This window comes from Motacilla alba, chromosome 2 (genome assembly GCF_015832195.1).
Source record: "Motacilla alba alba isolate MOTALB_02 chromosome 2, Motacilla_alba_V1.0_pri, whole genome shotgun sequence".
NCBI lineage: Eukaryota > Metazoa > Chordata > Aves > Passeriformes > Motacillidae > Motacilla > Motacilla alba.
Window position 1 is genome coordinate 138,445,640 of NC_052017.1, and position 19,187 is coordinate 138,464,826.

General features: G+C 38.7%; 1 protein-coding gene across 9 annotated transcripts in view; it reads right to left on the reverse strand.

Annotated features, from left to right (window-relative positions):
- ENPP2 (ectonucleotide pyrophosphatase/phosphodiesterase 2) overlaps positions 1 to 19,187 on the reverse strand; it is a 72,009-nt gene that overhangs the window by 13,776 nt on the left and 39,046 nt on the right. For 6 of the 9 annotated variants that reach the window (XM_038127111.1, XM_038127113.1, XM_038127117.1 and 3 more), the window contains exons 10-18: positions 17,765 to 17,830; positions 16,933 to 17,005; positions 12,065 to 12,217; positions 8,735 to 8,846; positions 7,266 to 7,391; positions 3,714 to 3,745; positions 2,761 to 2,888; positions 711 to 798; positions 510 to 597 (exon numbers count right to left, since the gene is read on the reverse strand). In XM_038127111.1, the coding sequence (XP_037983039.1) occupies positions 510 to 597; positions 711 to 798; positions 2,761 to 2,888; positions 3,714 to 3,745; positions 7,266 to 7,391; positions 8,735 to 8,846; positions 12,065 to 12,217; positions 16,933 to 17,005; positions 17,765 to 17,830 (866 nt within the window). The remainder of the gene's footprint in view (positions 1 to 509; positions 598 to 710; positions 799 to 2,760; positions 2,889 to 3,713; positions 3,746 to 7,265; positions 7,392 to 8,734; positions 8,847 to 12,064; positions 12,218 to 16,932; positions 17,006 to 17,764; positions 17,831 to 19,187) is intronic. The other 3 variants (XM_038127116.1, XM_038127119.1, XM_038127118.1) reach the window with 1 other exon arrangement.

Below are 19,187 nucleotides of genomic sequence, written 5' to 3' on the forward strand. Positions count from 1 at the left end.
TTCATTGTGAACTGCACCTTGAAAGTTTCATTGTTCTAGAAAATCAATACTAAAGAAAAGACCCTAATGAATATCTGCATACATCATCAGATTCTTCTTCACAGCTTCAGTACAAATTTGGGAAACATAATCATACAAGGAAATGCCATAGAAAACTAAGTGATCAACCTGAACTGCTGCATGAGACCTGCAGATGCAGAAGCAATCTCTGAACAGAAATCTCCTTCCTAGGCAGCTGAGATGTGGACATCACACATTGTAGAGGTGTCCATTTGATCTCTGTCAAGCTGCAAACATCAACACTATAGTAACCCTTTTTACCGGCCAGCTCCAGAGCAAACTGAGATCCCCGAGAAGGGCCTTCAGCCCTCCTGGCAAGTGCTTGGGAAAGGGGGACTAGGGAAAAAAAAACCACTCAGAGGAAGTCAGGGCATAAGCTCATGGGTGCCTAAATGAAGCCCTGTTAAAATAAGTTGCTGCTTTTGCAATTTCTCAAGCAGGCAGCTTACCACACATGACGTTGTAAAGTTCAATGTTTTCAAAAGGAGGCACTTTGGTCTTGTACTTGAAGGTAGGGCCATAACCTATAAAGACAGTCTTAAAAAAAGAAAAAAAAATAATATGAAAGAAGAGCATTAAAATTTAGGGGGTTTTCACTGAATATTTACATTTCAGAGACCTTCAATGACCCTCCCAGACACTGCTCATACCTGCATGCTGTTTATCTTGTTGTCATAGCCATGGTCTCCATGAAAGAAACATTTTCCTGTTGGTTTCTTGTAAACATCCATGGCTTTCCTAAATTGAAAAAGTATTAGAAATTTTCCTTAAAGGTGGCTGACCTGGTAATATCCTTCTGGGCAGGAAGGATAAGGTTTAAGGGCAATGCATTGTAATAATTTATCTTTCATGAGTAGCAGTAGAAGGGACTTGCAGGCTTATACAGCATCCCCAGGGTTTCTCCCTCTACTCCCACTCTAAGAAACAACTCTTATTATTGATAAAACTTCAGTATCTATTATTTTCTCAGATTTTCTCATATCACATAATCTCCTGCAGGCTGGAGGTGTTGGACCTCCAGTCCAACAGAGGCTGCTCAGAAAGCACTTTAATGATGTTACAATGCTGCAAATGTCATACAATGCTATAAAGTGCTTTCATGTTTGCCTTCAGCCCAATAAACAAAAATGGGTAGCAGAAAAAAAAGCTGAAAAAAGAAAGATCTTCATGAAGACAACTAGCTGGCATAATAAGTCCCATACCACAGGAATGCTAATTATCAGCTTGTTATTGAAATGGGTTTTTTTACAAAATATGTGGGAAAATAAGTATAGTGTCACAGGAATTATAATCACCATCTTATTTCAGAGTACTTCTATACAGTTTTATAGGGCCACGTGCAGGGAATACATGCAGAGGACCACATTATCCTACAAATTAATTTCTTCAACTGCCATAAAATAATGCTCAGTCAAAGTTTGATTTTGGCCTTATAAATTACTAGAGTTGCAGCAATTAGGGCTGTAACTACCATTTTCCTGTAACTACCAATTACAGTTACACTAATGAATGAATTACTGGTGAATGAAATCTCTGAAAATTAATAAATAAGCCAAAGAAAGACTGATGTAATTAATAAGAAATTACTAAATGTAAATCAACCTGGGCAATCTCATCCATTCCAGTACAATTCTTAACACTATAGCTTTTACAGATCTAAAATTCAGAGTGTGATTCTTTGAAATATACATAACCCCAACCACGGGGCAGCCTGCCAGAGCCAGTGGAGTTACGCAAGAAAGCAAATGGGGTTTCTCATTCACTGCTTCAGCAGAGTGATCCTTGCATAATTCATGGAAAGATAAGCACAGATGTCAAAAGGCACTTACAACACACTGTGTGTTTGCCTGGCAGCTATATGGGCAAAAAATCCTACAATAATTTAAAGCTCATAACAGTCTACCATGAGCCAAAAGCTGTGTCATCTTCCAAGAAACACTGAGTCAGATTCATGCAAAAAGACCCCACCATTCTCATACTGCAACACACAACACATGTCAAAGTATATTCAAATAGAAAGCAGTGCAGCATCCATAAACAAAGGCTACTCCTCTCCTGTTCACTCTATATGTGTATGTGCCAACTGGTTTTTCCTCATTCAATTTTTAGCTGTCTAATAAACACTGCCCATATTCTATAAACAAAAATTCAGAGTCATATGGCTAAGAGCAACCCAGACCAGAGTTTTTCCTGAGCCAAAGCACGCTGGCTTTCTGTGGATTTATTTCTAAATGCAATACACTGCCAGCACAGCACTTTGATGGCCACCCTGTGACATCCTTCCACATGTTCTCAGACTTTCACCCACTCTGCCAATATCTCAGTTTTCTTTCCATTCACCTACTGCATCCACTCAAACTCTTGTTCCCTCACATCCCCTCACCACATAAGCCTGTCCCTTCCTCCCATATTCCCTGCTCCCTTATTGGACTAAGGTTGCACCTCATTATAAAAATTCATCAGCTTCTACATTTGAGCTTGTCAGTCAAAGCCACCAAGCTGATTGAGCAAATCAGTCTGGGTTTCTACCTTTTATCCATCAACTGATTTTCCCACACTTAAAAATACTTTGTGTTCTCAAAACTCCTCTTTCTCACAGAATAGAGGAGGAGGATTTTATCATACAGGACAATCCTAAGCATCCCATTTCCTCAGAAGAAAAGACTGGAAATCAGGATGGAAGCAAACGCAAGGGTTTACCTTGCCACGTGCCATTTGCGATCCACCAGTAAATGGACATCCTCAATTCTTCGGTTGTTAGCATAGTGCAAGCGTTTAGGCAGGTGCTGTTTCAGGTAAGGCTTGAAGTGCTGGTCAGGCTTTCTACACTGAAAAATAAATGGTTACAAATAGCACGCTGTCAGTTAGCTTAAGATGCACACAAAACCTTTGACTACAGAAGTCAAGCTGCTAAGGTGATCACTGATGGTGTCTGGAAAACAAAGTGTACACCTAGAGTATTTAGTGCAGTCATTTCTGTGCAGTATTTACATGCAGCCAAAGCCCAGGGAGCCATTCAAATATATATATGGAAAGTTTCATTCTTGTGACAGTCTTTATGAAACCATCAAACAAAAATATTACACGTACTTAATTCACAGATGAATAATTTTATTCTAACTGGACCAGAGTCTAAGTTCCAGTGGAAACCTGAATGCTCAAAAATACATCTCATCTGCAGATATATTTAAAGCCATCTGGTTACAAATCTTGGGGGGTTTTGTTTTTGTTTTTTTTTTTTAATTTTAATTTTAAACAGTTCTCTTCCATTAATGGCAAGGTTAGAGTTGAAGGCTATCAAAAGCACTTTTTCAGCATCTTCAAAGTACTAGTAAAATGTTTACCCTAAAAGATTACTTTCCAATTCTGAAGCAATGAATAAATAGACTCAATTCAGGCAGTAAAGACAGTCCAGGAGATTCTGTCTCTGTACTGCCCAAAAAGGTTATAAAAGCTACTAGAGCAGCAAATAGCGGAAAACATGACTAACATTAATCTGTGCTCATGAAGGGCAGCATTTAACATTCTTTATTTATAATAATGGTTGGTTGATTTTTCTGACTAAAGAGTGAGAAAAGAAAACTGAATAATACCACAAATCAAGAAGTGAACAGTTAAGTATAGACAGATACGTCCCAGTCCTAAATACTTACTGTAAGGTTGGCAACAATCGTTTTAGGATCATCTGTAAACAAAGGTAAAAAAATATAAAATATTAAAAATTTCTGAAGGAAAACACAGGGTTTACATAAGCATACTTCCTAATACTTCCCTGACCTTTAATAAAAGTGCTTTGCATTTATCATAGAATCACAGAATGATTTGGGTTGGAAAAGACCTTTAAGATCAACCCTTAATCCACCACTGCCAAGTCTATCACTAAACCATGTCCACAAGTGCCCCGTCTTTTAAACATCTCCAGGGATGGTGACTCCACCACTTCCCTGGGTGGCCTATTCCAGTGCTTGACCACCTTCTTCATAAAGAAATTTTTCCTAATATCCAATCTGAACCTCCCCTGGTGCAACTTGAGGACTTTTCCTCTTGTCCTGTCTTTTTCTACCTGGGGGAAGAGACCGACCCCCACCTGGCTACAGCCTCCTTTCAGGGAGCTATAGAGAGTGACAAGGTCTCCCCTGAGCCTCCGTTTCTCGAGCAGACAAACACCTCCAGCTCCCTCAGCTGTTCCTCTCAGACTTGTGCTCCAGACCCTTTCCCAGCTCCATTGCCCTTCTCTGGACACACTCCAGCCCCTCAATGTCCTTTTTTTTGAGTGAGGGGCCCAAACATGAACCCTAGATTTGAAGTGCAGCCTCACCAGTGCCAAATACAGACAATTACAGGACCAGGACAGTCACTGCCCTGGTCCTGCTGGCCACACTATTTCTGCTCCAGGCCAGGATGCCATTGGCCTTCTTGGCCACCTGGGCACACACTGGCTCATGATCTGTCAACCAGCACCCCCAGGTCCTTTCCCAAGGGCAGCTTTCCAGCCACTGTTCCCCAGCCTGTAGGACTGCATGGGGTAGTTGTGACCCAAGTGCAGGACCCAGCACTTGGCTTTGTTGAACCTCACACCACTGGCCTTGGGCCACTGATCCAGCCTGTCCAGATCCCTCTGCAGAACTCTCCTGCCCTCCAGCAGATCAACACTCATGCCCAGCTTGGTGTTGTCTGCAAACTTATTCAAGGTATTCTTGATCCTCTCATTCAAATCATCAATAAAGATATTTGACAGAACCGGCCCTGATACTGAGCCCTGGGGAACACTGGGCCCAGCCACCCAGAGTTTTTTACCCACTAAAGGGTGCACCTGTCTAAGCCACAGGCTTCCAGTTTCTCCAGGAGAATGATGCAGGAGACAATATCAAAGACTCTACAAAAGTCCAGACAAACATTATCCACAGAAGCAGGTCACCTTGCCATAGGAGACTATGTTGGTCAAGCAGGACCGGACTTTCCTAAACCCATGCTGGATGGGCCGGATCCCCTGGCCATCCTGCATATGCTGTGTGATAGCTTGGTGACATATAGTTGCTTAGGTAGTGTTCTCACTGTTTTATAATCTGGGCCTTAGATAATACTTATTTTGTTTTCTGCAAACACATACTTTCAAAACTTTTGTCTGTTTTACTTTAAAATAAAAAAATTATCCCCAAGCACAATGACTTTCCTTCAAAAATTTTGAAAGCATACTTGAATGTAACAATGCACTCTGTTAGAAGGAGTAAGATAAATTTGTAGCATTTTTTGGTCGCTTTTAACATTTGACCAGTTTCACAGGCTACTGCTGAGTAAGTGAAAAGCAACAGTAAAATATTCTGGATTTGTTTTTGAGCTATTGAAGGGACATGAAAGATGTAGAAAGCCCGAACCCAGTAACAGTCCATACTACTTGTGCTCTTCTGGGGGGTGGGGGAAACATTTTTCAGTTATAAAAGGAAAAATAGGCTAAAAGAACATTTTGGGAAGTGAAAATCTCTTGTTCAAATACTATTGTTTTGGTTGCTTAAGGCATGATCTTGAAATGGGCTCTATTGCATCTCAAAACACAAGCAGCAGGCTTTTGCATTGCAAAGGTGTGTTTGCAGTATTGAGACAGTATTATGGAACAATAAAGAATAAAGAATTTGGTAATTTGCCATTTAAGGAGGCAAAACCCAGTAGTAGAGGCAAGAAACATGCTTCTTTGTTCTACATTCAAACTGCTGATTTATAAGAAATTGCAAATATTCAAACTAGAAAGCTGCACACAGAGGCCAAAAGAGGAAAATGTTATTGTGGGAAAACCAGTGGTATGACTCAGAGGTCACACAGACAAGCTGATCTTTTTGAAACATATTGCCATTCATTCTCTCAGGAAAACTTATTTTTCTCAGCAATTTGGAAAGACAAGGATTGAAAGATCTTTAAAAAAAAAGACTTCTCAGAACTGAAATTTGTTCTCAGTAGACTGTGTAGTGTAGGAATTCAGTCTCATGCTAGTCTACAAAATTTGAATAACATATACACTATTTTCAACAGATCTTTACACGCTCATCATATATTACTTGAGCATAAATACCCAAATACTGATTTGTGTATGGATTTATTTTACTATAAACTTTTTTTACCAGGCAAAGTTTATAGTAAAAAAAAATGCATACACAAATCAGTATTACGGATGTTTTACCACATTCTTAAGATTTTTGCTATTATTCTGGAAGTATTTAATCTTCATAGACGGATCTTTCTATGAAATTTGTCCTCACCCAGAGCATATATGAAGTGTTGTGAGGGAACACTTGGCTATCCCAGCTGTCAGATCTTCCCCTCTATCAAAACTTGTCGCTCTTGGAAACATATGGTGCAAAAAACACAGGTACTTATGGGTTACTTATGAGTTACACAGTTTGCATGTTAGCTTAAACTGCTGGCAAAGCCAGGTTTGCCCTTGTAAGCTGAACCAGAGCAGTCAGGGTGCTGGCACAAAGCCCTGTCCTGGTACTGCTGCCCTGGAGGCAAAAGGAGGGCAGCTGGTCTGAAATGCTTGAAATTACAGAGTTAGTTTCACCAGAGGACTCCTGCCTGAGACCTGAGACCTATTGTCAAAGATCAGTTAATCTCAAACACTATGTCAGGGTAAACTTCTAAAAGCATGATTCAAAATAACAAGTAGTTTTACTGCCAACATTTGCCCTGGATACATGCGCTAATCTTCGTTATATCTCTTGTCTGTTGCTGTTTAGAAACCCACACGACTTCTCATGTATGCCAAAAGTATGATAAAACTACTGAATTCAAAATTAACAGTCACTTGTTTCCTATTAGCTCATAAAATGTACCAGATGCTTTTTTTCTTTTTTCATCCAAGCTGTGCAGTGCTGAGATCACCCAAATACAGCTTTAGTTGACAGAGGAGAAAAGTGCATGAATAAACTCACAATGCAACATAAGCTGGCATGTGAAAGTGGCTTGGAACATTCCTCCATGATATAAAAGAGTGGGGCTTAACCCAGAACTTTTAAGCACTCCCCTGAACAGTTCTACCACTGTGGGGTCTGTGAAGTACAAATTGGAAAGGGAGCTAGCATCTGTCTTCAGTGGGATTCCCTCTGAAATTCCTGCCAACACCTTGCAAATTTATACTCTGTGGACAGCATTATTTCAAGGAAGGAATAGAGTCTAGTTCTCAGGATATAAAAGGTACAATTAAATTAACTTACACTTTAGGTTATTGCTAGACCTAGGGCGAATTCGCCCTAAAGATCCAGGCAGCAAAATTATATCATCCACATTAGTCAGATAGTTACTTAAAAATTCAGTTCTTTCACAAGTTGTGTCTTCCATCCCTGCAGAAAGGAAATGCAAAATTAATCCAACCTGAAAATAAACACAATTTCCAGAACAGCAAAAAAAAGGAGACCCCAATCACCCTAAGTATTATTTCCTTTTGGATGACTAAACTTGCTCTTTACAGCCATCTAATTCCAACATAACACACTGGTGGGACTCAAACTAGGAGTGCCTGGGCAAGAGAAATACCAGTCTGGGCACTGTAGGAACAGTCACCACATACAACATGTGTGCACTGACTCAACCCCAAATTAAACTCATGGAAAAATCGAAGTCTGTTTCTAGTTTAATGTACTACTTTGGGGATTATTTCTTTTTAAACAAATGATTTTAAGAGGAATGGCACACAAAAGGTATTGTCTGTTGGTGGTCTGCTCTAAGGCAGCCGCAGATAAACAATTTTCTCTTGCAGATATTTGTGGCAGGGAGGAATGTACTGCCAGCCACAGGAGGTTCTCAGCACAGAACTGCCACCCCTGGAAAAGCTGCCTGATCCTTACCCTCCTCTACCCACATCCAGAAACAAGGCATATGCTATTTTATTGTTGATGTAGCAGTTCATTCATGTGAGACTGTCAGGAATAAAGACCTAAAAAGAAGAGGACCTTTGGTGGCATCACTAAAAAAGTTATGCAAACCCAGGTCTTCCTTTAATAAAACTTTCTTTTTATCTTTGCTAATATTTACTATTTCCCATATTGCAAAGCTTATTCTAACGTTTGAAGGAATAAGACCTACCAAATAATATCTGTGCTTTTAGGTGATGACATCTGACCAGGAAAAATCTTTTTACCTCCTTCCTCCATTATTTTGATTACTTTTCCATCTAAGTGGGGCACAGTCTTATATTCCACAGATATAAGAAAAATATTCCAGTCTTTCTTCTAATAGGATAATTTGACCTACTAATTGCCATGGAAATATCTCAATCTGAAGTCCTGTTCTTCTCATGTACAGGAGAACAAGGCTATTCAATTTTTCATTCCATAAAAACTGACAAGAAGATTATTCCAGGCAAATTATAGTCCTCCAATACATGCATGAAGAGCTACACTTGGATGTGATATCAGAAACACCAAGATCTAAAAAGCTCTGAGTAAAGAAGTAAATACCCAGATCACTGTTATGAAAGAGAAGTGTCCCTTGATGACAATTAACAGGTGAGCTGAGTGGCCAGTCCACACCAACTGGCTTTTTTTTTGGGAGAGTTAAACTACCAGAAAAACTATCAACACAAAAATATCTTAAATGGAACTTTGATTTAGGTTACCTATTATATATTTACAGCTACATTGCTTATGCATTTATCTTCTCATAAATATTATTGTTTAAAATTTACCATGATCACCAACAAATATAACATTGACACATCGATGTAGTTTCAATTGTTTCAGTCCATCCATTAGCTGTCCTACTGTCTTGTCAATCTCTCTCAGGGGATTCACCATCATCTGTATAAATATCCAGAAGGAAAAAAAAGTTAATTCTGTCATTGTAATGTTTCTACTTCAACAAATGGGGGTCCTTTGGCAAAACTCTGATGGGAAAATCATCCAGGTCAAGAGGCAAAGCCTTGGCTGAGCTGTTACTCCTACAATTATTGTACCTTTTCCTTTTGTATATCCACACCATGATTTCATTGTGCGAAAGCCTTGCTGAGATGCTGACAAGACAGCAAAAGGTCTTTATGGCTGATCCTAGGCCTCCCATGAACATGTTTGCAGTTGGTAAAACAATGTGTAGGTAGCAGAAAAACACATGTGACTTTGGTGTCCAGGTCGTTTCGTATAGATAGAAAGCAGTGCTTTTAAAAGAAAACAGTATTTCATGTGAATGGTTTAGTCAAAAAATGAGCATGAAATGAAGCTTTAGACTTGGGATTCACATGCCAAGGCACTTAATGAAGTTCACTTCAAAGGACATCTGACACCAGGATGACAAGATGCAAGTCACTTGAGTAGCAGAGGGGGCTCAGAGTGAGTGTTCTTCAGCTTCAAAGCCAAGAGTTTCCAACACCTCAAATGACAGCTCTGGCAAAATTGTCAGCAGGCTCCAGAGAATACAGATACTGTACTGTGATTTCTTAATTGAAGTTTCTTTTTCATTAAAAAACAAAACAAAAAAAATATGAAACAAAACAAAACAAAAAACCCAAAACCGCTCAAAAAACTGAAAAAAGCAAGACACAAGCCTATGTTCTCAGCCTTAAGAAAATGAAACATTTTTTTACCAGATGGCACAGAGAGGGGAAAAGTAAGATTTTAGGCAGAAGACTCATTTTGTTTTGATTTTGAGAAGAAAACATTTGTTGTCACTATACGGCAACTTCTTCCTCACTTGTCTGTTTGATTTGGCTGGTTCAAGTATCCACAATAAAAAATCCTTCCAATGACAAAGAGAATGATGAATTCGGGGTGAGAAAAAACTAGATTTCAGCAGAATTTTGTAAAATAAACACCATGTTAGTGTGACCCAGAAAGAGATGGTTCAGAAATTCTCCCTCTGCCTGAGTCATTAAGGGAGAGATGTTAAATGAGTCTGCTAGGTTACAAGACAGGAAATGTGAACTCCCATGTGACACTATAAATAAAGAGAGAAGGGACTTACAGGAGAAGGAATCACAGTGGGGAACAGGAGGAACAATTTCTGCAACATATGGAAGTGGTTCAGCCAAAGGGTGAAATTTTGAAATGTTTTAATTCAGGAAAGCCTAAGTAGTCATTCAAGTTAAAACTTTGAAACCTTCAAGTTCAGAAAAAAGCAAAATTCTCTGTTTCAGCATTCTTTCACTCTCCAATACAAGGAGTTTCTTCTGCAAATGGAAATTCCATTTTTAAGGAAGTCTATTTATATTGTGTCAATCATATAAGGAAATGTAACTTTTATTCAGAATCCAAAGCATATTCAATGGAGCTGGAAATCCAGACAGGTTTCCAGTAATGTTTTCTTTTGTGAGCAAGCTTGAGTCTTCTTTTAAAACTTAATAATGATGATAAACAGCAACAATAATTCAAGGATTTCAAGTGAGAGTTGTGTTTGGCTACCTTCTTCAGCAATCTGACCTCCTCTTACAGCTCCTCCCAGATGTAACTTTCAAAGATTTACTGGCAAACAAATAAAGCTGTTGCATAAACCTTTCTTCACCTATTATCAACACTTTGGAAGACTCTACAGAACCATTTTATCTTTCAAGACATTTTCAACCATTTTTATCTTTTATATATGGATTTTTAGGATAGTGCTACAATAAAGAGTTTTGTAGCATTGTGAAAGTGCTGGAGGTGGTACCTGAAGCATAAAAAACCAGCCAGATTCTCTCACAAGTTTTCCCATAGAGGAAGTTTGATTAGAAGGAAGAAAGAAAGAAAGAAAGAATCTTATTTTTAATTTTTTTTAATAATTGGTAGGATCCATCCTGTACATCATTTCATTGCTGTCAAACAGCATCAAAAGATTAACTTGCAGATATGATGGCAACTATTGCATAATAGTAGTGGGGTTTTTTTCTGAAATGATGGTGTCAAATTTTCACAGCTGACTTATAAGAAAAAGTTCTTTAGGGGTAAGTTTGGATGACCTTTTTGTTTAAAGAAAGAAAGCAACATATGTTCACATCACTAGGAATATTATTTCTACTCTATTTCATGTCCAAAGCATATAGCTTGGAATGGCAAATTAGTGAGTAATAGCAATATCATCCATTGTAGTCATTAGTTCGCCTCTCAAATAAATCTGAAAATGTTAAAAGTTCTCAGGAAAATTACTGGGGTTCTGTACATGATTTTTTTTGCATGTCCCTGTCTGCCATGTTTTTACACTTAAATAATGTGTCTCAAAATAACTCTTTAAAGTTGAATTGGGCAACAAGTCAAAAAACATTCCTGCAAAAAATCTCTTGAGAAGAATGTTTATAACCTCTTGTAGGATACTGTGGAGTGTAAAGGCTTTTGTTTCTAGCTTAAAGGAGAAATATGTAGATTGTTGGTGCCAGGTGGATAAAGACAGTACACTAAGGAATACTCTTTTCATCTACTTGCACTTTTTTTCCTAATAAAACAATTTCCATTTGATGTTTTCCTTGACTTTCCTGTGACAGACTTACACACCACCTCTTGCAAATACACCATTCAGAAATCCTGCAAGAAAAATTCCTTACCATCCAAAGTCACAAAATTACTTTTAAATGTGTATTTTTAAAACAAATGTTCTATATCTGTTTTAGATTTTATTAGTCACATTTTCAGGGTATTTCCACAACCATGATGACTAGACACAAAACCTCAAATAATCACCATGCTCCCATGAGCTGGGAGTTACTGAGGCTACAACATATTGCAGAACTTGTAATAGTTCAGAAGGTTTAGCAGCAGTGGTAGTGTCTTCCCACAGATTTTTCTGACATTACCTCCAGCTGATGGCTGGGTTTCAAAAAATAAAGAGATTATAAAGATAACTTTCCCTAATGCAAACAGTCTGAAACAAGAAAAACACAGCTCCCAGAAGGCTTGGTCTGGTTTGGCTGCTCTTCTTTGGGTCCTTCAGTAAATTTATAAAAGTTTTGGCTGCAAAATCCCAACCTGAGGCATGGAGCGAACTCCTGAATTGAAAAAAATAAAGACAGCTTAGCGCCTAAAAAGTGGCACTTCCATCACAAATTTTTGGAACTTACTTTCTTCCGACGAGTTTCCGTAGAATATTGATCCACTCTATGTAATTTTCTTCTTTTCTTTGGAGCTGCAACTGGTCTTTCCTGTCTCCTTTTAGGAGGAAGCTTTCTCTTAGGTCTCTTAGGCGGAGTAAGAGGGGAGCCATAACTACTCTCCTGTACTGGCAGGGAGAGATGTCTGGACTCAGAAAAAAAGCCTGTCTCAACTCGCATCAGATAGTAAAGCTACCTGTGCCAGATAATCCTGAAGCATAAATGCTACGGACTTATCAAATATTTAGGCTTTTGGACAATTTAGGATCTACCCCTTTTTAAGAAGGAATTCAACAAATTGTACTGAAAGCAGAACAGCAGTTACAAGAGCAGACAGCATAAAAGCAAATTAAATTGATGTTTGTAAAGATAGGTGGGGCTTCTGTGTTTGAAAAGACATAGTTATATAGGGGGTATTACTTATCAAATATTAATCCACTAATATTACTGAGATTTAGGTTAATTTAAATCACAGCAAAATTCACTGCACACAACTTAATGAATGTCCAGGGTAGGGCTGGTGGAAATGCAACATTTCACTTGAACAACAGTTCAGGTGTGAGTATTAGAGGCTATCCAGTTTCAATGACTTCTGTAAGGTTTTCCAAACCAATGTTTTGGATGAGTCAGTGAAATCAAGTACCCTCATCCACAGCACTAGCAGGTACCACTACTGTGTGCCACACCTAGCACCTCACTGAAATCACCAGAACCCTATTTGGGGTCTGCAGATCAGAGCTATGCAGGTGAGACTCAGTTAACATGGAGCTTCAAATTAGCTGGGCGGGGCACATTAGTGGCAGTGCATGAGAAATGTGTGCTGCTACCTGCCTTATTACCAGCTTCATGGGCTTTTTGAGAATTTAATTTCATAGCAATTTCAGAGTGGCATCTCATTGGGTAATGGTATTGTTCCTAAAAACACAATTACCTAGGATAGACTTATGGAAGGAAAAATAAAAAATGTAGATGGAAAAAAAACCCTAAGATCTAGCTAGAATAAAATACTCTCCCATTAATCAACTTGCTTGTAATTTTAAACTGTCCCACTCTTGCTGACTGTCACACAACTTGCAGGCTCTTGGCACTGCTCGAGATGGTGTGAGAAGAGGTGACAGGTGACACCTACCAGGAGATAAACCACAAACTGCAATGGAGCAAGCTGAGTGGGCTGGGGGAGAGTTAGAGATTTATGATGGTAATTAAGTTCTATGTACTTAGGCAGCTTCTCCCAGTTGTTGAGTTACAGAGCTCCATAAACAGGGAAGGGGAAGAAGGGGATGTTACCATCTGCCATGCTGTTTCAGTGCTTCCAACGCAAGCAGCTGGAAAGGAGATTCTAGTCCAGTCTCATTCGTCTTTCTCCAGAAAGGCATTTTAATAAAGCAGCACCAGAGTTTTCTGTTTCTAAAACGCTTCAAGCTTTGTGCAGTCCTGATGAGGGGAGCAGCAGGGAAAGGAAGGATTCTCATTTCACTGTCTCTGAATTGGCTCAGACAGAGCTCCACAATGCCAGAAACACGCGAGCGCGGGAGACCCCGGCCTGAACACTGAGGTGACTGTCTCAAGACAGCATGTTAGAGGAGCAGCAGAAATGGCTTAGCACAGCCAGATTTTGATGTATTTCAGGGCTCTTATGGTAGTATATTTCTAGAATATTTTATGTAAAAAAAAAAAAGTTAGCTAGGAAAAAAAAAAAAAGCCAAGTTCTTATTAACCAGCCAATTCTTAGTCTTGCTTGAGAAGAGTCAGAACAGAGTTATGGAGGAGGGGACGGAATCCCTCCCCGCTTACAGAAGGAAACTGTAACATCACAAGGGTAACCAGCCAGCCAAAGCTTTGCTTCTTGACCTGGATGGACCAACCTACCAGAGTTCAACTGCAGAAGCACAGAGGGAAAGAAAAAAAAAAAAGGCAGAAGTAAATCAAAAGCAAGCATATTATTTTATAACTCCCACAACTGCTCCTGGAAACATAACAGAACCCACTGAAATACCCCCAAAATGTTTTTAAAGGAAAAAAAAAATCATAAAATGATCCCACCCCAAAGCAAAAAAAAAAAACCAAACCAAACAAAAAACCCCCACCAAACTCCAAAGCCTAGACAATGAACCCATTTACACTGAAATTCATGTTAGTGGATATGCAAAGTTACACTTGTGGAGATTAGCTATAATATCAATTCCATTTCTATAAAAAACACTGGCAATTCACCAATAAATTTTAAGTGTATCTAAGTCCCTTTGCTTCTTGTTTTAAGACACTCTGCACACAGGCTGCTGTGCATGTGCTGGGAAGACCTAAGAGCCATATGGATGCCATTAAACCTCTAAGATTATACATTTAAAATAAAATTTAGAACATTATTTGGTATAATAAGCTCAAATAAAAACTCCCTTAATTCTAATAAAGATTTGGAGGTTTTCAAGGTAAATAACTATTCTTCAAACTACTAACTGCAGTAAGAAAAATCAGCATGAAATATTCACTCCTCAAAAGAAGAAATAAGAAGCCCATTGTAAATGTAACACAGAGTTGTTACAAGCTTCTTTTCAAGCTTGGTTGGTTGATCTGCCTTTGCATGAAGAAAAATGGTCAATAACACTTCAAATGTCTAACTGCTGTCAGCCATACACAAGATAAAAACTATTTCACAGGGAAGTCATGCCCTTGGTATCAAGGAATTAGCTAGAGGGGATCCTTTTGAGGACTTTCTTCCAGATGATGTAAATTTCATAGCTTCTAAATACTGAAACCAGTGTTAAGAGAAACAATATAAAATGCTTCCTCTAGCTCTTCTATCCCAAAACCAGGCCCCTAGCAAAGCTCAGCATCTGTGTACTTACACAGCTGTATTCGTTTACTTAAGTTTCCATTCACAAAGTTGGGTCCACTGCTTGAACTGCAAACCCATACATGCTCTTCTGCTAAGTCATCTGTTCTCAATTTGCTAAAAATCAGTTTCATGGTCTTCTTGTGTTTAATACAAATGACATGAAACTATCTATTTGCAAAACTCTCATAAGCTATTAATTCACACTTATTAAGAGCTGAAGCTTTGCCTTGCAATTAGAGATCAACCTTAGATAACGATCCACAAGAACCCCCCTACAGGAAGAGCCGTTGGTGACTTTTTGCTTTTATAATGACTTTTCCTATTCTGAACACTTTTATACACGTCACTTTTTAGACTTTTATAATTAACCTGAAACTAGACTGCCACATTGGATGCTAAGCAGATTTGTTAAACACCACAGTTGAAAGAACGTTTTCAATGCCATCATCTTAATACTCCCCTTTTAAGCCCATGGAAAAAGCTCCATAATTCTGTTCAGAAGGAAGTGGCTGCATCCAGATAAATAAAATAAAAGTTTTCAGTCATAAGGCACATATAGTAATGGTAACACTTCACTAAGAGGAATTATAAGGCAGTATTAGAACTACATCATTAAATCAGAGAGCTTCCATTTACCAGTACCTTGCCTGACTGAATCAGACACAACTCCTGAGCCAAATGACAACATGGACACATATCTATGTCTGTCAATTTAGCAAGTGTTGGCAGATCTTAACCCTTGCTAATCCAGAAAAAGGACTGCTTCTCTCCATCCAACATGGTATTTCAGAGCTGATTTGGAATAATTCCTCACACCCACTGGTTTAGGACCATGGCTCAAACTTCTCCAACAGGGCTGCTACCTGCAGCAGCTTCATAACCACTGCAAACTGTTTAAACAGCCCAAATATCTCAACTACACTACAAAATATTAATGCTGCTTCTCTTTGCTCTCTTCTACTGTCAAGAACAGCCACCAGATATAAACCTAACAAATAAGAAACTACTGCTGGGTACCTGGCTGCTCAAGGAGATTGCAATTGCCTTCCACGGGGTAGGCATCTGATACACTCCTCTATTTTTGAAGATTGCACACATTTGTTTACCCTTTGAAAATCTTACATATAAACTCCTGCAGTCTTGTGATGGGAATCTGCAGGCATGCATTTGCACTGAAACTAGGGGACCTTCACAGGATGTCAGAAATCACTGGAAATGCCAGATCCCAGCCACTCAAAGCAAGATATTTGGGTAGAGCATTTACTTTTCCTCCCCACATATCCCAGACAAGTGCATTTTCTCTAAGTTCTTGTCACCTGGACAGTGTTGTCAGGGGAAACAATATCCATCAGTCCCAGCCAGCTACACAAAGTCAAACAAGGGGTTAAACTACTGCAGCATGTTGCACATAATTTTTCATTAAAATGCCTTATGGTGCTTTAAAAGTTTTTCCAAACTCAACAGTATGGTCCTGAGGGAACATTATTGGAAAAGCTTTCTGAACCCCTGTGGGGCCTATATAAAACTGGAACTTGCAGCTTTTTACATTTCCTGACAGACTGGAATTATTACTTTGGCTACTGCTGGCTGTCAGCTTTAAATAAAGCTTTTTTTCTTCTCTACATTTTATCTCAATATTTTCTGTATTACATTTTAATTACTTTTCAGAAGGATAAACTGTTAGAAGAAATTTAAATTATGTTGTTGCATGCAAATATACTCCTGTCTTCACCAAATAAATCTTTCCATTTGCATTATCTTATCACACCAAGAAATATCCTCTTGAAAGGCACAGGCAGTTCCTTCTCCCAGGAGTGAATTTTACATGATAAATCCTTTAGAAGACAACTTTGTTTTCTCTGGCAGAGGGGAAGCATACTGCAGAAACAGGTGAAAACAAAGTTGCTAAAAATGTTACTCCTGAGCAGCATCAATATGTTTGGGGGAAAAGAAAGTATTAGAGACACCTGCTTTTTCTGTAGAAAAAAAAAACTGTGCTAACCTCTGAGTTGAAAGGACCATATCTGTGGCCAGCAGCATCTGGTTGCTCAGAGTAGAAGGCATAAACGTAAGGCCTGAAAGAAAGAAAGGTCTTGATCAGGTTAGCTTTCCTTTGACAACACCACAAAAACACAGGCTAGCCAGGTCAAGTCAAATCGAGTCAGCTTTCCAATGAGACTTAGCTCTATGGAAAAAGAACTGTTTCTCAGTCATAGAATCCTACAATCATTTAGCAGTTCTCTGTTTCCATGGCATGATTAGTTGTTTTGCAGCTTTATTAAACCCAAGAACACAGGCAAGGAGGCACATGGGGTACCATCTGAGGACACATGCTCATTCTAAATCTGGTAGGAGAAATCCCAACAGCAGCTTGCCTAAGCCTTGCAGCAGCATGTGGGAACTTGTGTACTAAAACTCACTCATAATTAAAATCTTAACATTTTCCTAGAGCTTGGTGTCCAGTTCTACAACTGCCATTGCCTGTAAGGTTGTTAAACCATATTAGGCTCAGCAGGATAAGAATAATGCGAGTTAATCCATGTAATTACATGCTTCTTGATAAGAAATAAATTCATATCATACACTTATTTGGAAGAATCAAACTGCTGAGCGTTAAAAGCAGACAGGAAAAAACCCCAAAAAACCCAAACCAACAAACCAAAAAACTCCTAAATCCCAAAGAACTCACACTAAACACAAAAGCCAAACAAATCCTTAAATCAATGTAACAGACAAAAATTAATTTCTGAATTAAATTTTTGCTTGCTCTTCCAGCTACTTATAAAGAGAAGACAAACTAGTAGTTACCCAACAGCAGATAACAAGTGAATTACCTTTCATTGTCTGGAAGGGTCAACCACTGAAGTATTGTTAATATTCTGCGCTCATGGGGGATGACACTGGACCACAAAATACAAAGATATACTATGTTATCATGGAATACAAAAAGCATCAACAAAATGCTTGCTATGAACTGAATTTAATATTAATATAATGTATCATAATAGCATAATTTGCTTTTAGCATGCTCTATCTTCTTTGTTGCTTAACTGATTCTTAATTTGCAAACAGAATCACATCACACCTCCTGAATGTCTACATACTCCAAAAGAAAGATGATTAAAAGTTCACAAATGTAGTCAGAACTCAAAGCAATAAATCTACCTCTTCTAAGCAGGAGTGAATAAAAGATCCATTCTGGTGGCTTTAACCCAAATGAGCCTTTTTTGTATGCTGCCATTGGATAGCTGGCATGGGTAAAATCCATTATATTGCTCACATCAGTACAGGTTTAAAAAACAACCCTACTCTGGTAGTACTCCTTTTTCCTGTTTCCAGACACAGGAAAAATTTCCATTGCCTTAACAGTAGCCACTAAGGGCTAGGCTGGGGTGAATCATCTGAAATACCAGGCCAGCAGCACAGGGACTTGAACCCTGACAGCTTCTCACTCTGCAGAACAGACCCATCTCACTTTACTGCTTCTACGGTGGTTGCCATTCTCACTTGGCTGCTGAGGCCAAGTTCATGCTATGAGAATGACTAACCCTAGAAACTGCTGAAGTTCCAAATATCTCATCTTAGGAAAGTTCTGTAGGCCAGTGACCACACAGTCATTTTAATACAATGGCACAGTCAGTCCAGAATCCATTAGCTCAACAGCAGAATCCCAAGGCAGGAATCACACACCACCATCCATCACCATAATGAACTGAATTCAGCACTCTATGGAAACCTCTGGCAGAGAAACAGAGATGGCAGCAGCCATTTGCAAATACCTTAGTTTTTAATGCCTTGTGGACAAACAGCAGTCCTCAGTCTCCAGCTACATGGAGAACTTTGGCTTGTAAAAAACCATAAAAATGAGAATTTATATAAAATTTGCAAATAAGGCAAAATTTTAAACTGGAATAATAATTCTGGATACTGTCCAACTTTTATGTTTTTATTACTTGTGCAATATGAAAAAAAGAAAATCCATTAGTTCAATTAGCTAATTTCTGACTAAAATATTTTGAAAATTCTGTTTTCCTGAAAAAGCCTGTCTGAAAATTCTCTCAAATATATTCTGCATACCGAATGAAATAATACAGTTTTAAGCAATCATACATAAATTGGCTGCCTCGCTCCCTTTTTTACTAGTGCCATTCATACAACCTGTTCTTAGCCACCTTTTTTACATTTTGTATCCCCAAGCATGCATTGGCCAGGGTGTTTATGTAGACTATGTAGCTATAGCTTAGTTTGTAGAGCACC